Below are 23128 nucleotides of genomic sequence, written 5' to 3'. Positions count from 1 at the left end.
ATAATATACAGTACGTCCCGGATTGTCTTTACAAGAGAAAAAACTTTTTTATTATTGACATTTTGAGAAAAATGCATTCTTTATAAAAAATGTTGCTTGTTCTGAAATGTCGTTTTATTTAAGTAATAATAAGGGGACCGTCTTCTGCCGGAAACACTGCGACCGAAAATGGTTATTCCCGTTTATAGATTTCCAAATTTCCATACCGTTTTACACTTTTTTTGAATAACAATCTATCAAAGAATAAAAACAAAATTATATTACCATAGAAACGCGTTTTGATTTTTAGGACCGCCATATTTTCACGTTTTGTTTTTCAATTTTCTCTAAAACGGCATGCAAATTTGGAAAAGTAAAAACGGGATTAACTATTTTAGAGCAAGCAAACATTTTCATAAAGAATGCATATTTCTCGAAATGTCGATAATAAAGAAATTTTTCCTCTTGTAAAGACAATCCGAGGACATATTGTTAAAGTTCTACACGTTGTGCCTAAAGAAAGTTACACGTAAAAGTTGTAATTTTTATAATGGAATACCCTTTATATTTTATTTGATATTTGGACTCTAGAAAAAAATAAAGGTGCCTTTCATTAGAGAAGCATATTAATTATGACTTAAATGTACAACATCCTCTAAACTATGCGCGAAATGGCTGAAAGTAGGTTAAGGTTGAATAGTAAAGTTGGTTATTCCGTGTTTCCTCGCCTCGGCTTATTTTTATTTCTTAAAACGCCCTCAAAATACTCGTGAAATTGCGGAGAAGGGCGTGGGGGGATTTTTTTGTGAACTTTCGGTTGTCTCCTGTTTTCTGCTTCAGTTTTGTTTTGTCTCGAACTACTTCCACGACGACGTGTGGGTTTTATAAACTCGAGTCTTTTTTTATTCGAGACTTTGTTTTTATTAATATCAGTGAAATATTAGGTAAACCTCGAGGGGTGTCTCACTATTGGAATTACATGTAGGTACGTTTTCTTGACAGTCTTACGGCAGTCGCCTATAATAATTACATGGCAGTTATAGACAGTCTTCTTCGCAATCATTGGCAGAGGTAACCGTGATATTTTGGTAGTACATGTACATTTTACCCAAGTGAGACAGTAACCCTCCCTAAACCTAGACGTTTCTAATATCTATTGCTACAATGATACTTCTTTAATTCATCATCATTTTCATTCTTATCAACCATTTCCAATTATGGTGTAGCCTCCCTGATATACTCTCTTTGTAGTTGGGCCCACTGTTGTCTATTGTTGGCTATGAGCGCTCAAGTTATTACCATTGCCAATTTCCTAATATCATGGTCTCATCTCAGGTTCGGTTTTCTTCTAGGTCTCTTGATTCACCGTGGGTACCATGCTGTAATTTTTATGGTTCATCTGTTGTTCGTTGTTCTTGCCAGGAGTCCTGCCCATTGCCATTTGAGGGATTTGACACTGTCACTCTGTGGATAATATCTATTACCTTTTGGTATTACCTCTTAGTCGGTCTCATTTCTTTAATTACATCCTGTTATGTTGATATCTATATATTCCACAAGATGAAGCAAAATAAAACACTAAATCACCACAATTCATCAAAACACTTTTACTTTTACACTGGACGCGCGTTTCGCTAACCATGTTAGCATCATCAGCAGATGATTATAAACTAAAATACAATCTACAATTGGAGCGCTTATATATTCGTAAAACAGACCAATTTCGACCACCCTGTACATTTTGCATAGGCCCACAATATATTGATATAGCGTGTATTTTAAACTAGCTGTACAGAAATTTGGACCGATTTATACAGGGTGTTTAAAAAATATATTTAATTTTAAATAAACTTAAATTTTATTATAATTTATCTACTTATTTTATAAATAAAAATATTATTCTGATGTTGAAGTTTTTTTTAACTTGTGTTAGTTATCTGCTTTTAGATACACTCTATATCAATAATTTTTTGGCCTATGCAGAATGTACAAAGCTTTTTGTACCACTTAGGACCGGACCATACATATGACTAAAAATGCATATTTTTCAAAAAAAGTCAATTTTCCTTAAAACAAAAAAAAATTAAAAAACCGATAAAATTGTTGTTTCTAATTTCAATACAGATTAGTCGTAGGTACTTGGTAAAAATTTCGATTTTTTAAAACTCGTAAATTTGCGGTAAAAAAGATTCTTAACCAAATTTTCACTCACTTATAAAACACCCTATATACGAGAATTCGCTAAATATATTGTCGAAAACCACATTGCATCTTAATCACAATAGATGCATCAAAAACTTGGTCCAAACAGCATCCCAAAATCTTTTTTAGTTCAAGAGATATTCAACTTTAAATTTACCCTAAAATTTTGCTTGTCCCGATAATTATGTCCGGCAGTTTATTTGACGAAATTGTCCACAAGTACTAGTTAAACGTGTCCCCCGGGTTCCGAGCGTCGACTCATCGGCCCGGAATGAAGGGGTTTGACCTTGATCGAGATCGATTCGGTTACCCAGTAGTAATGTGTTAATCCCGCTGATCCCGCACGATAAATCACGCAACTTCGATCCCGCGGAATCTCAGAGGGATCCCGCATTTGCGGGATTGCATTCCCTAGACATGAATATGACGCCCTTTATTTTTTTTATCTCGGTATATTTGTTTAAGTTTTATTACAAGCTCTTCCCTAATATAAATAATAATAGTACTTAATTACTATTTATATTAAATTTATAGTAATCTTATTTTGCACCAAAAGTTATCATGTTAGTGTGTAATGTTATAGTGTTAACTCGATGTTAATCTAATTTATATATAAATTTAAAATATAATATTATTTTTAGTAAAAATGTACTTAAAACATAAGCCAGTTAATACTTTAAAAATGAAAGGCACACCGTATTGACCAATTTTTATCTCCTCTATTTTATTAGGTGACGCGTAGTCCCTTTTAAAACCACCCTGTAGTTTAAAAGCGGTTTCTTTTTATTAAAATAGAAATTACATTATTATCTAATTTAAAAAAAATAAAAAATCTACTATTTTCGTTTTTAAACTGAGCATATTTAAAATATGGCGCTAAATTTTTAACCAATCCAATTCGCCTCATTACCCATTAGGATCGGCGGAAATGCCTGAGGGCCTGAGGAGGACAGAAACAACCGGTCGACGCGTACAGTTACCGCGCTAAATTCAAAATAAATTCCTTTTATATAAATAGTTAGATAAATAGTAAATAAGTTGTAAATAGTTCTCTAAGTAGTTTTAAGTTTTATCGTTATTGTTTTGTTACTTAGTGCAAAATAAATTGTGTTTAAATAAATTAGACTTTCTATCCACACGTAACCAACGAAAAACGTAACATTATGGTAAGACAGAAAATTAATATGTAAGAAATGGGAGCACCGGGACTTTTGAATCCATGTGTATATTATCTCAGACATTAAAGCTAAACGATTCTTTTATATAGCAAAAGAAAAAAAGGGCCGGATTGGATGGATTTTACAGTCTTTCCGTCCTTTATTACCCTATAAAACAATTTTATTGGTTAAGTTTAATAATTTCAGTTCTTGTCTGACTATTGAAAGCGGCTTGTTTCCTTCCTGCGCATAATAAAATATTTCGCAATTTCTATTTTCATACTTTTTGCTTCGTTCTTCGCTATATTTTGTTAGTTTTGTTTTTGATAGAGCTCTTAAAATGAAGTCTGCATTATTTAAATATGTACATTTTTATGGTGCACTTAAAAATATTTTAAGTTGTGTTCTAAAGGATGGAGTTACGAATAGTTAAAGCATATTTTGTCAAGTGTAACGAAATCATGTTTTGATAAAAAACTGTCTTTTTTTATAATCTAGTGTCTAGTGTCTCAGACATTTTAATGTCTACGTATATAAAAAAATTGCGAAATATTGAAGGTTTTCATTATTATTTTTATTTTACAACGTGTACAGGGTGTGTCAAATTAGACGCTTTAAAAGGGAAACACCTCAGGAAACACCCTTTTTTATAGGAGATATAGACGAAAACTAATATCTGTCTGGAGCTCCATTTTTATCAAAAACATGATGGTGAAAACCGCCCATCAATATCTCTTACCGTTGATGAGTTACGGGGTGTTTTTCAAAAATGTGAATTTTTAACAAATCCCTGCAACTTTTTTATTATGGAAAATTTTGTATTTTTATGAAAACATTTCCAAAGCACCTTTTTACATAGAATTTAATGGTTTAAGTATAATTTTTTTAAAATTAATAATTTAAAAAATATCAACAGAAAATTTGATTTTTTATAAGGGACACCAACAACAACAACAACAAACAACGCTTTATTGTACAAAAAGCCAAAACAGTTTCATCGACAAAGCACTCACAAACAACAAAATCACAAAAAAAATACAAACAACAAAAAATACACAATACAAATAATACAATTCAAAAAATTTAAGTCTTTAAAATTACAAAAAGAATATACATGAACAATTTTAGAACAGTACGCAGTAAATAGATATAGTTTTAGAGTTATAAAATATTAAATACTTGACCTTTGACCAATGTGTGAGATGATCAAAATTTTAAAATTCAAAATTATTCATAATTAAACATCAACAAAAAAGTCGTTTACCTCATATAGGGCTCTCTCCAGTAAGTATGATTTTAGAGCTTTGCGAAATGCGGGAAAGAATGAAAGCGACTTGATATTCAATGGCAGATGATTGTACATTTTTTTGGCATTATACAGTATTGAACCTTTAACTAGTTCTGAGCTCGGGGTTGGCAGATAAAGATCGTGCTCTGCATTCCTAAGTGGATAGTTATGAGATGACCTTTCGGGAATAGCAGATATATGCTCGCGGATTAAGCAAACGGATTCAAAAACGAATAAAGAAGGAAGAGTCAGTATTTTCAAATTTTTAAAGAAATTCTGGCAGCGAGTTCTACTGTTCAGTCCCAATAAATATCGAACTGCTCTCTTTTGAAGTCTGAAAACACGATCAAATTTTGTTGCGCAACAAGTACTCCAGAATGGAAGGGCATAACGAAGATGTGACTCAAAAAGGGCATAATAGGCTATTCTAGAGGTTGAGAAGTTAAATTCCTTAGAAACTGATCTTAGCGCAAAACAAGCAGCGCTTAGTTTCTTTGATAGAGCTTCGATGTGAACGTCCCATTTTAACGAGTTGTCTACAACAAGTCCTAAGAATTTCACAGAGTCCACGACGTGGTGTTATTAAGTACAAAAGGTTGTATAGTACTTTTATATGACAAAACTTTAGTTTTTGATAGGTTGAGGCATAGGAGATTAGAATCGCACCAAGACTTAATAGTGCGTAAGTCACTGGATATAGTATCATATAGTGCCGTAACATCTGGGCCGCTTTAAGTGAAACTAGTATCGTCCGCAAAGAGGCAGATTTTACCGCTAATGTCTAGATTTGCAATGTCGTTGATAAACACCAGAAACAAAATAAGGCCAAGTACGGAACTTTGAGGGCACCACATTCTATATAGGCTTACAAGAAGACATAGACGTATCAATCCTCACAAGCTGCTTTCTGTTGCCAAGATATGACTTAAGCCATTCGAGCGGCACTCCCCTGAAACCATAGTATTGCAATTTGTTAATTAAGATATTATGATTTACACAATCGAAAGCCTTAGAGAAATCACAGAAAATTGTAGCTGTAGAGTGATGGTTATTCAGGCTAGAGTATACATTATTAAAAAGGTCGAACATAGCATCATTTGTGCAACTGTTACTTACAAATCCAAATTGATAGGTAGTAAGTATTTTATATTTAAGGAGAAAAAATAGAAACCTATTTTTAACCAATCTTTCAATGATCTTAGATAATGTGGGCAGGAGTGCAATTGGGCGATAGTTCGAAGCTTCACCTTTATCACCTCCTTTACACAAAGGAATAATTATTGCTGTCTTAACGCAGTTTGGAAAAACTCCTTTTTGGAATGACTCGTTAAATAAAGTAGTAATATGGTTTAATGTGCATTCAGGAAGTTCAGAGATCATATTGAGAATAAGCCCATCAGTCCCAGACAGGGGTGGATGGGGAAGTGGAAACCGGCCCGGGAATAACAGGCAACTGGCCCAAATCCACAAAAACAGAATTACCATAACGAAGAAACATATTTTATTTATTAATATACAAGTAAGGGTGTTTTTCGCTCGTGCGAAAAAAGCTCTTTTGCCTCTGGTTTTTTAAAAAAATTACAATATCAATTACTTGATCAAATTTTCGCAAAGATCAATTTTACAGGGTTCTACTGCTTTATTTCTCAGGCTCAGTTTTACAGGGTTCTACTGCTTTATTTCCATTATCGATAACGGTAATTTGATCTTGAATAGGCTACGATTTTGAGTCACGATTTTGAGAAACTTTAACACACGATAGATAAATAATAATCTTAGCTCTTAGTACTGTAGAGAGGTAAGGTCAAAAAGTACTGGTTTTAAAAAAATTAAGATTAAAGTTAATTATCCAACTTTTGAGGTATTTTTTTAAATTTACAAAGAAAATTATTCTCTCACACATCGTTGTCGCAAAGGATACATATCATGGCACTTTATTTTTTACTAAATGGCTACACATAAAATGTTTTTTAACAGTAAGCTATGCGTATTAACTTTGAAGTGTTCCTCCTGCAGTAGTCCAATAATTACATGCGCTGGAAAATTGTTCGTGTAGTTTTTTGCTATAAAGGATGAGTCTTAAATAAGTGCAAATATTTTCAGGGGTGGTATATTTTGACCCCAAGAACAAGTCTATGAGGTTTCTTTTGCAAAAAAAGATGTTAAAAATCGTGCATTTTCTTTGAAATTTTCCTGTATATTTTAGAAAACTTTTTAGAACTTCCTGTTCACCACAAATTCTGCCACGGTATAGTTTCTTAATCTCTGATATTACGGCACGAAAAGAGATGCACATACCGAAAAATTGATGTGACTCAAATTTTTTTAAAAATAATTCTTTTTTTTAATTTTCAAACTTTAATAACTCTATTGGACTTATTTGAAACACGGTAAAGAGAATATATTATGTTTCTTTTATTGAGATCTACCAGCTCTGAAAATATTTGCACTTATAAAGTCACCCTGTATAATGAACATTTTCAAACCAAACAAACCACAGATATTTATTAAAATTATAAGTGTCTCAGGGAAAGACATCTTACAATAGTTATTTTACAAATTGGTGTTTATGTTTATAAGCAACTGACGATTATACTGATGCAAATTGATTAGTTAGTTATGGAGTCTCTAAGAATCTTACTGTCACTTTAGTTAGAAGATTAACCATTTAAATTTTGCTAATCCAATTTTTTTTGAGTTCTGATCGGGACCGGCCGGCCCACCGGCCCACCGGGATTTTCCCGTTTTCCCATATGGCCCATCCACCCCTGGTCCCAGACGAGGATTTGTTTTTAATACTATTAATTGTACTACGGAGCTCATCTAATGCTACGGGTGTGAAGAAGAAACTGTGTAAATTCTCATTTGCTTTAGGGAGATATGAAAGTGAATCATGAGAAGGAGTTATGGTGTTCACTAAATTTTTAGCCACATTAACAAAGTAAGTGTTTAAATCTTCAGGTGAATTAAAGTATATTTTTGAATTATTGTATTATTTTTTAATTATATTATTACCCTGTATATTTTTAAATTATTGAAATACGTCGCCCATACTAAAATATGTTAATAAAAAGTTGGTAGGCAGTTCTTTTAGTTTCAAAGTAAAGGAATTTTCTAATTTTGGTCTGCGGTTATTTCCCCTATCCGTCACTTGGGGTCGCGTCCGATGGGAGTTAGGCAGGGAGTTCGGCTTTTGCCTCATTCGAACCAGTTTTAAATTACAAAAATAAATTTCGGGGGCAATAAGCTTAGGTACTATAATGTAGTAGTGTAAACAGCACAACAAATTATAGTTAACAATAATCAAATCATAGGTTCACAACTTAGGTATGTTGACAGTTGACTGGTTTTGCTTTGTTGCCTGTTCAGGTTTAATTTAAAAATAGATGCAGTTTTTCCTAAATTACTTTGTCTAGTCCAAAATTGTTCAAATCTCGCACGTGTATTCAACATAGGCATACCTTTAAAAAACCTATTGACGACTTAGCTGTAAAATTAATAGGGGAGCCAATATTTGGACATTTAAAAATGTGCATGGGATTTCCTGTGTTTCCAACGACGATGCACCACCCGGTATGTAAACATTAATTGACTCAAGTGCATTTTTAGGTAGGTACACATTCTTTTCTTTCGTAGTATTGTTTTCGAACAGGAAGAATTGCTTCACATCGATCGCAACTCAAAATGTTAAATTCTTCTTGGTCTGGCCGCGCCGCTAAGTTTTATTGGCCAACTTTTAGAATTTCTGCAACACAAACTTTTAAATATTAATATTAACGACCGGGTTTTACGGCCTTTTCCGTACTAAACACGGGGCCGTAAAAGTTTTACGGGTCCGTTCAGTAGTACGAAATGACTTGGCAGCTTTCAATTGCAGTCTGGAGACGTTAAAACCTCACTCCTTTTGTTTTAACGAGCGTTTCAAGTACCGCCGAAAAAAACAACACACCTTGTAACAAGAGAAATATAGAAGCGGCCTGTGCCTCTATTCTCGAACTCAAGAAAAATGAGTTCTACCCAAAGAACTGGTATTTATTTTTATCTATTCTCTTTTTTATTACGTGAGGTATTCTTGACGTAAATATGTATCATCTTTATACCATTTTTTCAAAAGCCCTACAAATGTGTCGAAAATATTCAAGACAAGCAGTTTGGAGAGAGAGAGAGAGAGAGAGAGAGAGAGAGAGATTAAATTAAACCAAACCAAACCCAAACCTGTCTATATTGCTATAATCTACTTCGTTTAGATTATAGCAATATAGACAGGTTTGGGTTGAGCTTGTGTACGATAAAGTTTGTCCAACGAGAGCACACTTGACAGTGACAGTAGTAGTAGTTCATACGTCATTTCATGATTCACGGGTAAATTTTATTTCCTGTCATTTTTTGGATGTCGTCTGTCGAAATCTTTTCTAATTCGCTGCTGGACAGGCATTTTCCAAATCTTATAATGATGTTTACAATTTTTTGACTATCTTGAACATGTGTTAAAAATAAATACAAGCTGTGTTAAAAATCAACACAATCAAGCAACTTTTTGACTTTTTTCCCTAAATAAAATATAGGGTTATTCACGGCGATGGTAGGAAGAGGTTTATAGTGGGGCATCAGCGGCAAAGCTTCCATTGATTCGGTTGATGCGCTGCATCCCTTCATTGTAATTCGTTTTTATTTACAAAGTCACTAAAATCTCCTTTCTTCTTCTTCAAGTGTCATGTTCCTAGTGAAGATTAAAGACTGCCATGTTAACAATATCTCTCGCTCTCAATCTTGCGCTACATGGAGTAATTCATCCGCACTTAAGTCTGTCCATTGCGCCGCAAGTTATTTAACCATGAAAGCCATGGTACAAAACAAAGAATACAAGGTATGATATTGCGCAGGTTGGTCGCTACGTCACAGGTGATAACAGGCGCTATTGGTCAGCACGCTCCGCGCGTCAGTTCAAATCGTCAAGATATTGTTATAAACCTGTTTTTTTGTTTATATACCGTCATTGAATTATCGCTAAGCAAGTTACTGTGGAGCAGTGCGTAAGGAGTCGGGCTAGAAAGCGAGAGACCGGAGTTCGAATCTCGGCCGGGACATAACTTTTTATTTATTTTTTTAAATACTGTTGTATTCTATAGTTTATTTTTGTAGTATAAAAAAAATAACTATTTATTCTGTTATTTCTTAATCTCCGTTATTAATATAAATTGATTGTTGGTACAATACCTCATTTAATATAAAATAATATTCTACTTTTTGAAACGTATCGGGCCCTAATTGTACCTAAAAGTAATATATTTTTAGTGCTATACCATATTGTAAACTATTTAATATTTCAGTCACTTAAAAAGTTAATTTGCATTGAATAATTGTCTACCATTAAAGGAAATTTGAGCTATAATATAATCCTCGATGGGCATATTCTGGGTATGCAAATACTTCCTCTAAATTTTGGGTGTCGTTCAACCAATTTATTCTCAAAACCTGAAACATCTACATATAAAAAGAAGCACAGGTCACTAATTATAATAAACTTCACCCTTGGAATTACTTCTATCACAATTACAATACGTTCATCTGCATTAGCATTTTCGACTTTTCGATGGGAAATAATAAACTTCTGTACATTTTTTAAATGATGTAATAATTCCTCTTGTGGTTACTTTTCCATAGATAACCTCATCTCTGTCCTCATGTGAATTCAGGGGCAATGAACATGAAAATTATTTACCATAAACATCGCAAACTAAAAACCTAATAAACAATTTTATACCGAATATAGAAATAAATTTAGTATTCTTACCTATTATTATCGACCAAATCCATGTTAATAGGTAATTATTATTTTTAAATATATTTTTTGAACTGCTGGTTTTAGTAATTATTAAATTAAATGAACTAAAAATCTTAAAAATAAACAATTCTTAACCATAACCCCAAAAATGCAGATCTCCTGTCAACTTTATTTATTTTTTATTTATTCATTATTTTCATAGTGACGTCACAGGTGGTATGCGCGAACTGAACGAAATTGGAGCCGCTATCGATCATACCTTGTATTCTTTGTATCATGCATGAAAGCCTCTTGCGCCCAATCCACTTCTTTACTTGGATTTTTCCGTTAAGGATCAATTGGAGAAACTCATATCGTGGTCCTCCGATTATATGGCCAAGGTACCTATTCAAGTTTTCGTCGCTTGATAATATTCAGAAGTAGTCTGTCAGTCTGTCGTGCTCCATTTTTGGAAGAACCTCTTCATTTCTGGTTCTGGTGGTCCAAGATATTTTGAGCATTCTTCAGTATCTCCACAAGTTTCAAATGCTTCGATTTTATTTGTCGTTTCTTTATTAAGTGTCCACGTCTCACATCCATACAAAAGAGATCCCCTTAAGCTTAATAAATTAAAATTCTCAGTAAATTTATTCAAATAATTAAATTCAATTTCAATTATTTAATGTGTGTATTGGTCGAGCTTTATAGATAAACGCTAAGACCTACTTTAAACGCTAAAAATAAAAATATTTCGACAGGGCGATGATGCAGTTACTTATTACATCCCCTGGTATTGACGCCACGCTACGCTGCCGCCGCGCCGCTGAGAACAGTTAATATGATTTTTTTGAAAATTTGTTTTTTACAAAATATCTACTCCCCCATTTATATACCTAAATTATTTTCAACGTTACAGTGTTGCCAATTTATTTGATAAGCAATAGCATAATTGTTATTTTAAACGGAACGCCCCCTGATACAGTAACACATTTCCAGAAACTATATTTATTTCTAATTATTTTTTATTATATTATCCTATACCTTTCTTTAATAGTTTTCGAAATCAAAATTTAAACATGTGTATAATTGACAAAGACATCAAAATATTCAAAATTCAAACTTGAGTTATGGGATTGGTAAGTAAAGTCCCATACAGCCACGGTATGTACTATGTACGTACCTGGTACGTAATGTTGGGACGAACGTCAGGTCGCTGGTACGTACAGGTACGTACTATGTACGTACTAGGGACGTACATTTTCCAACGCTATGTACGTCCCCGGTACGTCCCTGGGATGTGGTAAAGAACGTACTATGTACGTCGCATGTGCGTACATTCCAGGTACGTACATTTTATGTTTTGTTCCGGACCAAAACTGGATGTAAAATGATCGAAAGTACGTACAATGTACGTACTATGGACGTACATTTTTCAACGACGTATACGATCTAGGAATTTAATTAGAAATAATTCAATGGAAGTGAGCTTAAAATATTTATTAATATAAAAACTCAGGTACATGGTCATCCCTTATGTCTTGATACACCCGTGAGTCTGGCTTCGGTCCCGCAACTACACCCTTAGCGCACTCTATCTTTTATTGGATGTTGATAGATATTTTATTTTTTTTATTCTCCAACTGTTTCTAACTAAAAAATACAAAAAGAAAACTAAGTATTCAAATATCTAATTCTTGCCTCTGTTTTGAAAAAATTGAATGAGCCGATTCTCAATCATTCGAGGTTGTGACTGTGCTAGGTGAAATAGTCACATTATATTATTACACTTTAACTTACCTTGAAACAACAAGCTACGAAGGCAACGACAAAAGAAAACAAGGCGGAAGCCAAACAACCTGCGGCCACCATGATACATGGCACCCACTCTCAGTCTCACAAAGAAGTGTCTAGCCCTAGCGGTCAACTATTAAGCTTGACCAATCAGGTTGGTTAGCGTGGTTATTTGAAGGGTGTTAATTCATTTGTGTTTGTCAAAAACTCTAACGTGATTGGTCGGGCTTAATAGTTGCCTGCTAGGGCTAGACACAAGTGTCTCACAACACAATCGAAAACTGGATAGGTGCGCACTCAGTGTATTGTTGTTTTTATTTTTTACGTTGATTAATAAAAGATGGAACTACACTGAGTGCGCACGTGCGCTTTAGCTCTGCCAATCGAAAACGCCATTAGAAACCGCCCGACTTCCGATTCCGACAAGACTCGAATGTGAACGAATAACTTAGCGGGAAATTTAAACATAGGACTGCATAATTTTCCTGTTAGGCTTGATTGCATAATATATTGCATTTTTACCCCATCAGATTTCTTCAAAGGCTGTTATGCATTTTGGTCATTGTATAATTTAGGAAATCATTTTTATAGCGGTCGGGTTAGATTTATTAATAAAAGAAGTAGAGGTAGGTTAGAGTGACTTGAATTAACGTTAGCCTAGAAAAGATCCACTGATCCAGCCCATTCATTATTATTGGGTATATCTGACCAAAATAATCCAGTCATGATATTAAAATTAAATAACATTTTGTAATGCGTTTTCAAAAATTTTCAAGATACGTACGTATTACGTACTGCATGTACGTCCGTAGTGAAGTCCTACAATGTACGTAAATAGTACGTATATGGGGCACGTTCTATGTACGTACATGTACGTACAAAAGACATGTACTACAATGATGATACATGTTTTGTACGTACATAGTACGTCCCTAATTGGTCCCGGGACGTACCGACGTAAAATGGACATAAAATGTACGTCCCTGGGACGAAGTGTGCTGTATGGGGTCCATCCCATCAAAAACATAGAATTTAAAAAGAGATTAGAATTTAGAATTTGCCAAGTCTCGCAACACAATTCCTCCCTATAAAAAGTTGTGAGATGTCATGTATAAAACCAAGTCAGTTTATTTTATTTAGTCTCTCTTTAAGCATCTATTCAACACTTTTGTTATAAATTGTTAGTATCAATATTAGTCATCCTTATTTTTGTAATAATTATAATGACTTGGAAATTGCACAGCACCATAGTTATAAAAGAATAATCTGCCATTTTGATTACTAAGACTAAGTAAATCTAGACAGTGCCCTTAAAAATAGAGTTTTTTAATTAGAATATAATATCATATCGTGCAATTGCCAAATCATTATAATTATTACAGAAATAAAGATGATTAATATTGTTACTAACAATTTATAAAAAAATTGTTGAATAGGTGTTTAAAAAGAGACTAAATAAAATAAACTGACTTGGTTTTACGTGAGATCTCTTACCTTTTCTAGTGGACGAATTATGTTGAGAGACTTGGCATTTTTTTACAGTCTATGTTTTTGATGGGATCTCATTTCTTTTTTTAGGATTAATAGTTTTCTAACAACTTGTGTTTCCGACTTTCGTTATAATCTAAATATCAACTTTAAAAACGTTTAATTCATGATTTTACCAATGCTTATTCAAAATCATGTTTTTGTCAGTTTTACACATATTTTATTTTTAGAGTGACTTGTGAAGTTAAAGAAGTTTGACTAGCAAAAATTCATAATCCTTCAAGTATTGTTGGTACATTGATATATAAATGAAGTCAGAAGAGACCGCTTCGATTAATTCTAGTTTTGTACTTTTTTCTCGACTGGAAAACCAGTCGAGTGTGGTAGCGGTTATTTTTTCCTTCCATTATAACTGAGTCAATGTCGAAATTAAAGAATTTTGACAAGCGATAATTCATAAACTATGAGGTATAATTACTACATATTTTGGTAAAATATCTAGTAATTATACCTCAAAAACTAGTTACAATCTAACTTAAAGACGTCGATTATGAAATTATAGGCAATTTTCTCCACGAGTACGGTACTACTAATTATTACGGTATTATTGTTTCAACAAACTACATTGAAATAAAACAAAAAATAATCTGTAAACATGTATTTGATACACACGCCAGATTGGACACTATTCCCTTATATTTTTGTTTATTTTCTTAGGTCTAAACTAGGATATACATTCGTAAAACATCTATTTATAGGAGTTACACATCTATCAAAAAGGAAACTAAAATATTTGTTACATTTACAAAAATAATATTTACAATAACTGGCTCTTATGCTACCCCCAGTTATCACTTAAAATTAATATAAATTCTCTCTGACAAAACAAAAAAGGTTCTTTGATTTATTTATACTGATTGACAGATGTGAATATATCAAATTCTTAAACACTAAATTAACAAAAAATTGAGCATTAATTTTAGTGTCGACGTACTTAACACGAGTAAACACTTTTAAGAAACATTTATTTTTAGAAGTATTTATACATTAGAAAGAATGCGTTGTAATCGAATAAAAAACAGTCGTGGTGAGCGTATAAATAGCATTTCAGTTTCCATTTAAACGCTACTCTGGCATAGTTTTTAGTAGATCACAACTTATTTATTGTATAGAGTTTTACTCTAACCTATAATTAATTTTCAAAATCGCAGATTCAAAAGTACTAAAGTTAACTACAGGGTGATACAAATTCGTCGTACAAGCATTGATATCCCGAAAACCGTAATAGATACGAACATGGTTAAATTGGGGCAAATTTGCGCTTTGAGATGTTCGCCAATATGCCGTCAAAAGTTATAAAAATTTCAAGGATTGCTGAGCTACCGAGTGCGTCTCAAAAGTGGCTCACCCCTATAACTTTTTTATTTCTTCAGATAAAAAACGAGATTTGGTATGTTAGTATATGACATAAATTAGGATTGATTGACGTATTCTATTATTTTTGGTCACTTCCTGTTTCACCGGAAATGACTACAACTTTTGATTTTTAAATGGCACCCTCGGTATTTTCTTACTTTATTCGATAGAAAATGTCATCTGAATATAATGACATATCATATGTCAACTTTTAACATTTTCGCTTAAAATGAACTTGTCTTGAAAAAATAGATTTGATCGTCTAATGTTTTTAGTGCCCTGTCCTGACCAGTTAGAAAATGTCAAATCGTATTTTTAATCATATCTCAATTTTTTCAAATGGAACGAGTGTGGCTCATTAGCATATTTGGGAAAAGCATTTTTTTACGAATAATTTGATACCACACACTTGGTATTTCGAGTCAAATTTTTGTTACGCACCGCAAGTTATTATTTCAAATACACCATATGGCAAAATGTCAAAAGTTGACATATGATATGTCATTCTATTCAAAGTGTTACTTTATTTCGAATAAAGTAAAAAAATACCGAGGGTGCCATTTAAATATCAAAAGTTGTAGTCATTTCCGGTAAAACAGGAAGTGACCGAAAACAATTGATTACGTCAATCAATCCTAATTTATGTCATATACTAACGTGCCAAATCTCGTTTTTTTAACTGAAAAAATAAAAAAATTATAGGTGTGAGCCACTTTTCAGACGCACCCGGTATATTCGGAAATATTTTTTCCAGTCGTTAATTTTTAAAAAATCCAAAAACTAATTGCACATACTCATAGTCACTTTATCAAGGCTACCTATTTTTATCAAGGATTACCTAGATTTTCAAATTAGATGATAATTTGTGAGATACATTGCCCAACTTAATTTTTTTAAATACGGATCTGCATTTTTTATTTCAGGTTTTGAAAGAATGCGGTCTCCTGTGTACAAGAATATGCCACACTTATTTTTTAGGCACTTAAACACAGTAATTAAACATAGTAAAAGTGAAATCAATACACCCCAACATTCACAATAAAGAGTAGAAAATACATTTCGAATTATAAGAATATCTTTTGAAAGAGCTATATATTAGGTACAAGTAAAATTGAAGAAGAAATAAATTTGTGCATTAGGGAGGGTGGTAATGCTTTCGAAAATGTAGAACATTAGAAACTAGTTTGAAGAAGTTGATTTATTTATAATAATTACGATTAATATCATGCATATTATCAGATCGTACATTGGCATTTCCAATTCATAATACAAAAAGTTAAAAATAATATCTTTAAAATACTGACCTGGATAAGATTTAATTAAATCTTTCAATCGGTTCGTGTTTTCTTACTCAATGTTAATTAGCGCTCATCAATACTGTTACTACGGATATAATAACGTTAAATAATTAAAAAAAAACAGAGCAGGATTTCAAATTAGTTTAAATGTTTAATACTGACGTTAAAATATCAAAAAAATAAGTGTGACATATCGTTGTACTCAGGAAGGAGACGGAATTATTTCAAAATCTGAAATAAAAAATACAGGTCCGTATTTAAAAAAAAAAATAAGTTGGCCTATGTATCTCAGAAACTACCGTATGATCCAAAAAAAACGACGTCCAGTTGGCTTGGGAATGGAAATGAACATCGAACTTTTTTGACGGCATGTTGGCAAACATCCCAAGGCGCAATTTTAACCAAGTTTAACCAAGTTCTTATCTATTACGGTTTCCGAGATACCATTGCTCGTACCCCGAATTTGTAGCACCCAGTATAAGTACTTAAAAGTATCTAGCATTTTTCTAACACCTTCAATCACATGTCTTCTAACATTAATTTGTATATTTTATTTATTTTATTTAAATATTTTCTAAAATTACATTGGTAGGACACATATGAAGAAAAATTTAAACACATTGGTTAATGTTATAATGTGCCTGTGTCAAATCGAATAAAACACAGAGTGATGGATCTATTTTAAACTCTAATTAAAAAAATAGACAAACATTGTATATTATACTTAGTAATTAATTCTATTTAAAATAATGATTCTTATACAAGGTTCATAAAATATTTGATGCTTTACCAAGAACTTAAAAAAATTGTCAATGTCAGAAACTTATGATTGACAGAGCTATGGACTTTAAGTAAAATAAAACACTTCCCCGTAATAAAATGTTATTCTAATAAGTATAACAAAAGCAACCCTCATTTTGACGATATTGGCTCACACAGTAAATAAAATATACTATATAATATATTATACAAGTAATTTGGAATCAAATGAATCCATAACACTTCACTATTTTCGAAAAATTAAGTAAGAATCATTGTTCTAAATATCGAATTTAAATTAAATAACATTTATCAATCACCTAATTGCCATCACACCTATTTTTAACATTTAATACACTACTTTTACTACATTAGGTACCTAACTTAGTGTAATCTTAACTACAAATATGTTATTTTATACAAGACGAAAATATATATGTATATTTCTATTAAATAGAAGAACAGAACATCTCTTTACTACTAATTTGATCCTTTGAGACGCAAGAATTCGGGTGGATTTCAATATTTTTCGTTAAATTTTACTTAACAATATTTTCAAACGTATGTTCCATCGTTTCCAAGAAACCTATCGAGAGAAAATCACAAGTCTGGCAACGTGGCGGTCACAGCAATAACATTGGATGTGATGGAACATAGTTTGGAGACCTTGGACGAAGATAGTATCACTCAAGACGGATGTTGATTGATTTGTATGAGCTACATCATTAACACATATAGATATACTTAATATTCTTAAAATTTATTTGATCACAACACAATTTTGTTTTCTTTAACGTAGTAATTCGGTTGGTTTAGTATAGGTACAGTTTGGACAACCTGAAATAAAAAAACAAAATTAGTTGATTTCGAGGTTGATTTGCTAAAACAACATTAAAATAAATTGAGCATAACAGCATAGCTAATTAAATATAGAACGGATAATTCAGGCAATATGTTATACGCTTTTCGAAAAATATCAATATCGATAAAAATTTTGAAAATCGACATTTAAAATATCGATACTTTTCGACATATCTATGTGGTTTTTGCCACCTTTATAATTCATTCGTTCTGTTTATAGGCAAAGGCGCATTAAATAAATTTAATAACATCACAATTCTTAAAATATAGGTTATAGGCATATATGTACAGGGTGGCGCCTCTCACACGACGCGGAGGCTCCAAGGAGAACGGTAGTTTATAGCAAAATGAAATTTTGGGAGATATGTGGGTTAATTGATACCATTTTATAAAAATATATAAAGCTCCACAGGGTGTCCCCAAAAAAAGTTACACATCATAGTTGTGTTTTTTTTTGTAATGGATCACCCTATATATTAATTGATTTTTGGATTTTAGGAAAAAAATAAAGGTGAGTTTTATTAAAAAAAGCATATGCCTGTATTGTAAGGATTTTGACATATTTCACGTTTTATGAAAATGAAGAGTAAATTTTAAATTTCAATAACAGCTACCTAAATTTTAATTTAGCCTGTATAGCCTGATATTTAACTATAATAACCACTGTATGTTAAACCAAATTAAAATTCGATCCGAAAAGTTATACAGGGTGAGACAAAATTAATATGGAACATCGGTCACTTTTAAAAGCAAGTTATTCATTTACTTTAAATGGAACACCCAGTATATTATTGCGACATTCAATGGAGAATTCACAATTTAATAATATTAATTTGCTACTATTAAGGTTGCCTACTCTTCAGACAAAGATTTCCCTAGATATTTTCATTTTTATGATTTTGCGTCATTAGATCTTTATTATTTGATAAAATCTAGGTGGCTGTGATCTGCCTTTTGTTAATTTAACAAAAATTAAAGGATGTACAGTAAAATACTCAACGATAATAAAAAGATACACGTTTAAAACATATTTTAATTACAGAATTAAAACTAGATATAAACGTGTAATTATGTGTCCAAAATGCTTCTTTCCGTATTCACTGCATAACATGATACTCTGTTCAAAAGTTCTTTTCATTTTAAAAGGTATAGGCAGTTTTAAAAGGTATAGGGAGTTCTACTTCGAAAAACAGCTACAGTCATGTCTCTCGTTGTCGACAATAGTTGGTCGAGTTTTGCAAACACTGTCTTTAACATATCCCATAAAAAGCACAGACTAGATAAAATCAGGAGCATTTAAGTATTATATTAATTGGTGAATGCACACTACATTCACTACTTAACTAATAAAATCATATCATTTCTCTCTGATGTAGGATAAGTTTCAATTTTCGGCAAATTTCTGAAAATTTGTTTTGTTTTAACTGATACAAAATGATAACTAGTTGTTAAAGTTGGACTAATTAGACAGCTATGTTGTTTAAGTATAATTAACTCAGACATAGCACAGCCCACCCTAGATTTTATCAAATAATAAAGATCTACTGACACTAAATCATAAAAATGAAAATATCTAGAAAAATATTTGTTTGGGGGGTAGGCAACCATAATAGTATTTTGAAAAAAGATGAATTCCCCATTGAATATGGGAATTACCTATATACTGGGTATTCCATTTAAAATAAAAGAGTAACTTGCTTTAAGGTGACCAATGTTTAATTCTAATTTTGTTTCACCCTGTATAACTTTTTGGGTCAGGTTTTAACTACATATTAGACTATACCGGAAAAATTCCAATTTAGGTAGCTTTTATTGAAATTTAAAAATTGTTCTTTATTTTCAGAAAATGCTATATGTCAAAAACCTTACTTTTTCGTCATATACTTCTTTAATAAAACTGACCTTGATTTTTCGCATGGAATCCGAAAATGAATTAATATACATGTTCCATTACAAAAAAAACTTTTTTGGGGACACCCTGTAGAACTCTAATTTTAAAAAGTGCTTTGAATTAACCTACACATGATCATAAAACTTCAGTTCAATACAAACTGTCGTTCTCCTTGGAGCCTCCGCGTCCTATGAGAGGCGCCACCCTGTATGTTACTTATGTCATTGGTTGACTATAAAACATCAATATCGATCTTTTTTGAATATCGATACTTTTGGACATCTCAACGATATTTTTTTCGCCACCTTTTACGATTTGCGACACACAGTTTGCCGGGCTAGCTTGTTAGAATTTTCCACCTTATTCTGGACGCGGCAAATAGAATTGCTTTACAGTCCGGTCCAGTTGGCGTATATAAACTTTGTTGTATATATGTATTCGAAGACTTTTATAGTCTTTTCAGTAATTTTTATTACCTCCTTTACGGATATACGGTGGACGTAGAGCGTAAAATCTCTTATAGGGCTTAGTTTTTACTGCTTCTCGGTTGAAATTTGCTGAAATGGGAAGAAATACGTATAATCTACAGAGAACGCTCTATCAAAAATACGTTTCTGAAATATTTTTAAAACTGCTCTATAGATGACCTAACGCATGAGCGCAACGATGGGGTAGCCACCTCACATCCTTGCAATTTTGGTTTTATTAAAACTAAAAGAATTTCGGACTTCCATTGTCTTTATTTGTTTTGCTTACACAATGTAGTTGCTTCAGTATCACTGACCGTTATCAAGTGTGAACTAAACCAAATCCTAAAACTACAGAGCTGATACAGGGTGGTCCGAACTGTATTCCGGAAACTTCGGCAGCGTATTCTGCAGATAAAAATAAGTAAAAAAGTTCGTATAAATGTATGTCCTAAAATGCTTAATTTTGGAAATACAGGGTTTAGAAGTTTCATTTTTATTTCGATTTTTTCCAGATAATTTATGAAGTAACGTCAATATTTGGATGAAAATTGGTGTCTGCTAGTTCTTTGGCATGAGAAATTTGATTTTCATGTCAATATGACTCGTACTTTTAGAGGACACCACCTACATGTTTTTAACTGGTTTGAAGAGTAATAACTTTACGTCCGGACCTTGTATAAAACTACCGAGTAAAAAATATACATTTACAACGTTTTTTACGTAAAAAAGGCCTCTTTGCAAAAATCGCTACGAGTAATGGTTTTCGATATATTTGGAATCGCAATTATCAATACCTGTCATAATGTATAATGTACATAAATTAAACATGTTGACTAAGTGTGGCTGCAATGACGTCCGGTCATCCTGCTGTTAAAACAAAACAACTGGTTTTTACATATAAAAACCAATTGTTATGTTTTAACAGCATGATTACGGGAGGTTGTTGCAGCCACCCTAAATAGTTACTAGACTGAAATTGTAAATTTGAAATGTTTTTGTGCCAAAAGTTCAACAGAAACCGTTTTACAGCGCTTTCAGATGGAGCGGACCGTACGCGTGGATGTTTTTTCAATATATATAGTTCATCCCAACGGAGTATACACGACCCTTGTGAAATCGTTCATATAAACTCATGGTACTTGCTCGAAGTCGCGGACGCTCCGCTTCCTCTGAAAGGAAGTTTCTGAAATTTATGATTAATTGAAAACAAATAAAAATTTCCGGAATATATTATTTCAGTCAAATAAATATCTACTCAACGTGTTAATTTTTTGTCAATAATGACATGTATTGACTATTTCAATTTTAAATATCTTGAGAACGGTTGCTCGTAGCGATTTTTACCAAGAGACATTTTTTAAGTAAAAAGTCACGGAAATTTATATTTTTTCAGTCAGCAGTTTTATACACGTACGGACGAAAAATTATTTCTCTTCAAAACAGTTAAAACACATATAGGTGGCGCCCCCTACAAATAGGAGTCATATTGACTTCAAAATCAAATTTCTCATGTCAAAAAACTCCCAGACACCAATTTTCATCCAATTATTAAAGTTACTTCAGAATTTGGATAAAACCGAAATAAAAATGAAATTTCTACACCCTGTATCTCCGAAACTAGTCATTTTAGAACATATATTTATACAAACATTTTCACTTATTTTTATCTGGAGAATATGCTGCCGAAGTTTCCGGAATACAGTTCGGACCACCCTGTATACTAGAGCCGAGTATTCACCCGTGAATTTATTGGGTGCAGTAAAGCATGAGGCTTTCCACTAAGAATACCTGCATTGGAGCGTTTTTTGAGTGGTTGCCATATTGTTGAAATTTCCATACTTGGATTGCTAAAGGTTTTATTATTGTTAGAAATGAATACGGCCTTTGAATTTGCGCTTTTTCCAATGCGGTTCCTTGTGGACAACCCGGACTTCCGACCATTTTATGTTGTGGGGCTTGGACCACACATGATCTGCAATACCCGAGTTCATTGTTTCACCTCTTTGCGTATGCTGTAGCAACGTCCATCTCTAACTTACTTCATGTTTTCTGTCGAGACGGCGAATGCCTAGAGAAGCTCAACAAATTAGGCAAATAAAATAAAGTCCTCCTACTCTGGCTGCCTGCTCACAAAGGGATAGAAAGCAATGAGAAAGCAAATGATCTAGCTAGAAAAGGAGCGAACACTACACTAACTGGACCAGAACCGTTCTGTTTTCCAAGCGGGAACCAACTGAAAGCGGAACTGAAGAACCTGGAAGACTCCATCTGCAACCTGGAATGGGTGTCCTCCAACGGTCTAAGACACTCGAAAAAGTTCCTCAGAACTTACGACCGAGAAATAAATTAGGGACACAATAGATCTTTAAGGTCGCAATGATTAACCCCCCCCCCTCACCACGATCGAGAAAAAACAAAGATTTACCTTGATTTAAGTAAAAACAATCTTCGGATTATCCACGGGGTTTCTAACAGGACACTGTCTCCTCAACGAACACCTCAATAGGCTGAAGCTGAGAAACAACGGCGAATGCAGATTCTGTGGGGAAAATGGGGAAACACCAGAACACCTTATCACTGAGTGCGCCGAGACGATGACCGTTCGTGCCATGAACTTTGGTACGGCTGATGTCAAGGATGGAGAGCTGGCCTCTGCAGAGCCGTCTCAGATACTGGCTTTTGTTGAACCCTGAGACTGTATGATGAGTTATAACTCGTTATAACTCAAAAAAGGGGAACACAATAGACCTGTAAGGTCGCGGTG

General features: G+C 32.9%; 1 protein-coding gene across 2 annotated transcripts in view; it reads right to left on the bottom strand.

The window, feature by feature from the left end:
- Positions 1-16639: 16639 nt before the first annotated feature.
- The window catches only part of LOC115889412, a 268124-nt gene continuing 261635 nt past the window's right edge, over positions 16640-23128 (bottom strand). For both annotated transcript variants that reach the window (XM_030909400.1, XM_030909399.1), the window contains exon 7: positions 16640-17979. In XM_030909400.1, coding sequence (XP_030765260.1) covers positions 17911-17979 — 69 coding nt within the window. In that variant the 3' untranslated portion in view covers positions 16640-17910. The remainder of the gene's footprint in view (positions 17980-23128) is intronic.

Source organism: Sitophilus oryzae, unplaced genomic scaffold (assembly GCF_002938485.1).
Source record: "Sitophilus oryzae breed Bouriz unplaced genomic scaffold, Soryzae_2.0 scaffold_813_pilon_pilon, whole genome shotgun sequence".
Lineage (NCBI taxonomy): Eukaryota > Metazoa > Arthropoda > Insecta > Coleoptera > Curculionidae > Sitophilus > Sitophilus oryzae.
This window is presented reverse-complemented; position numbering and strand designations above follow the sequence as displayed.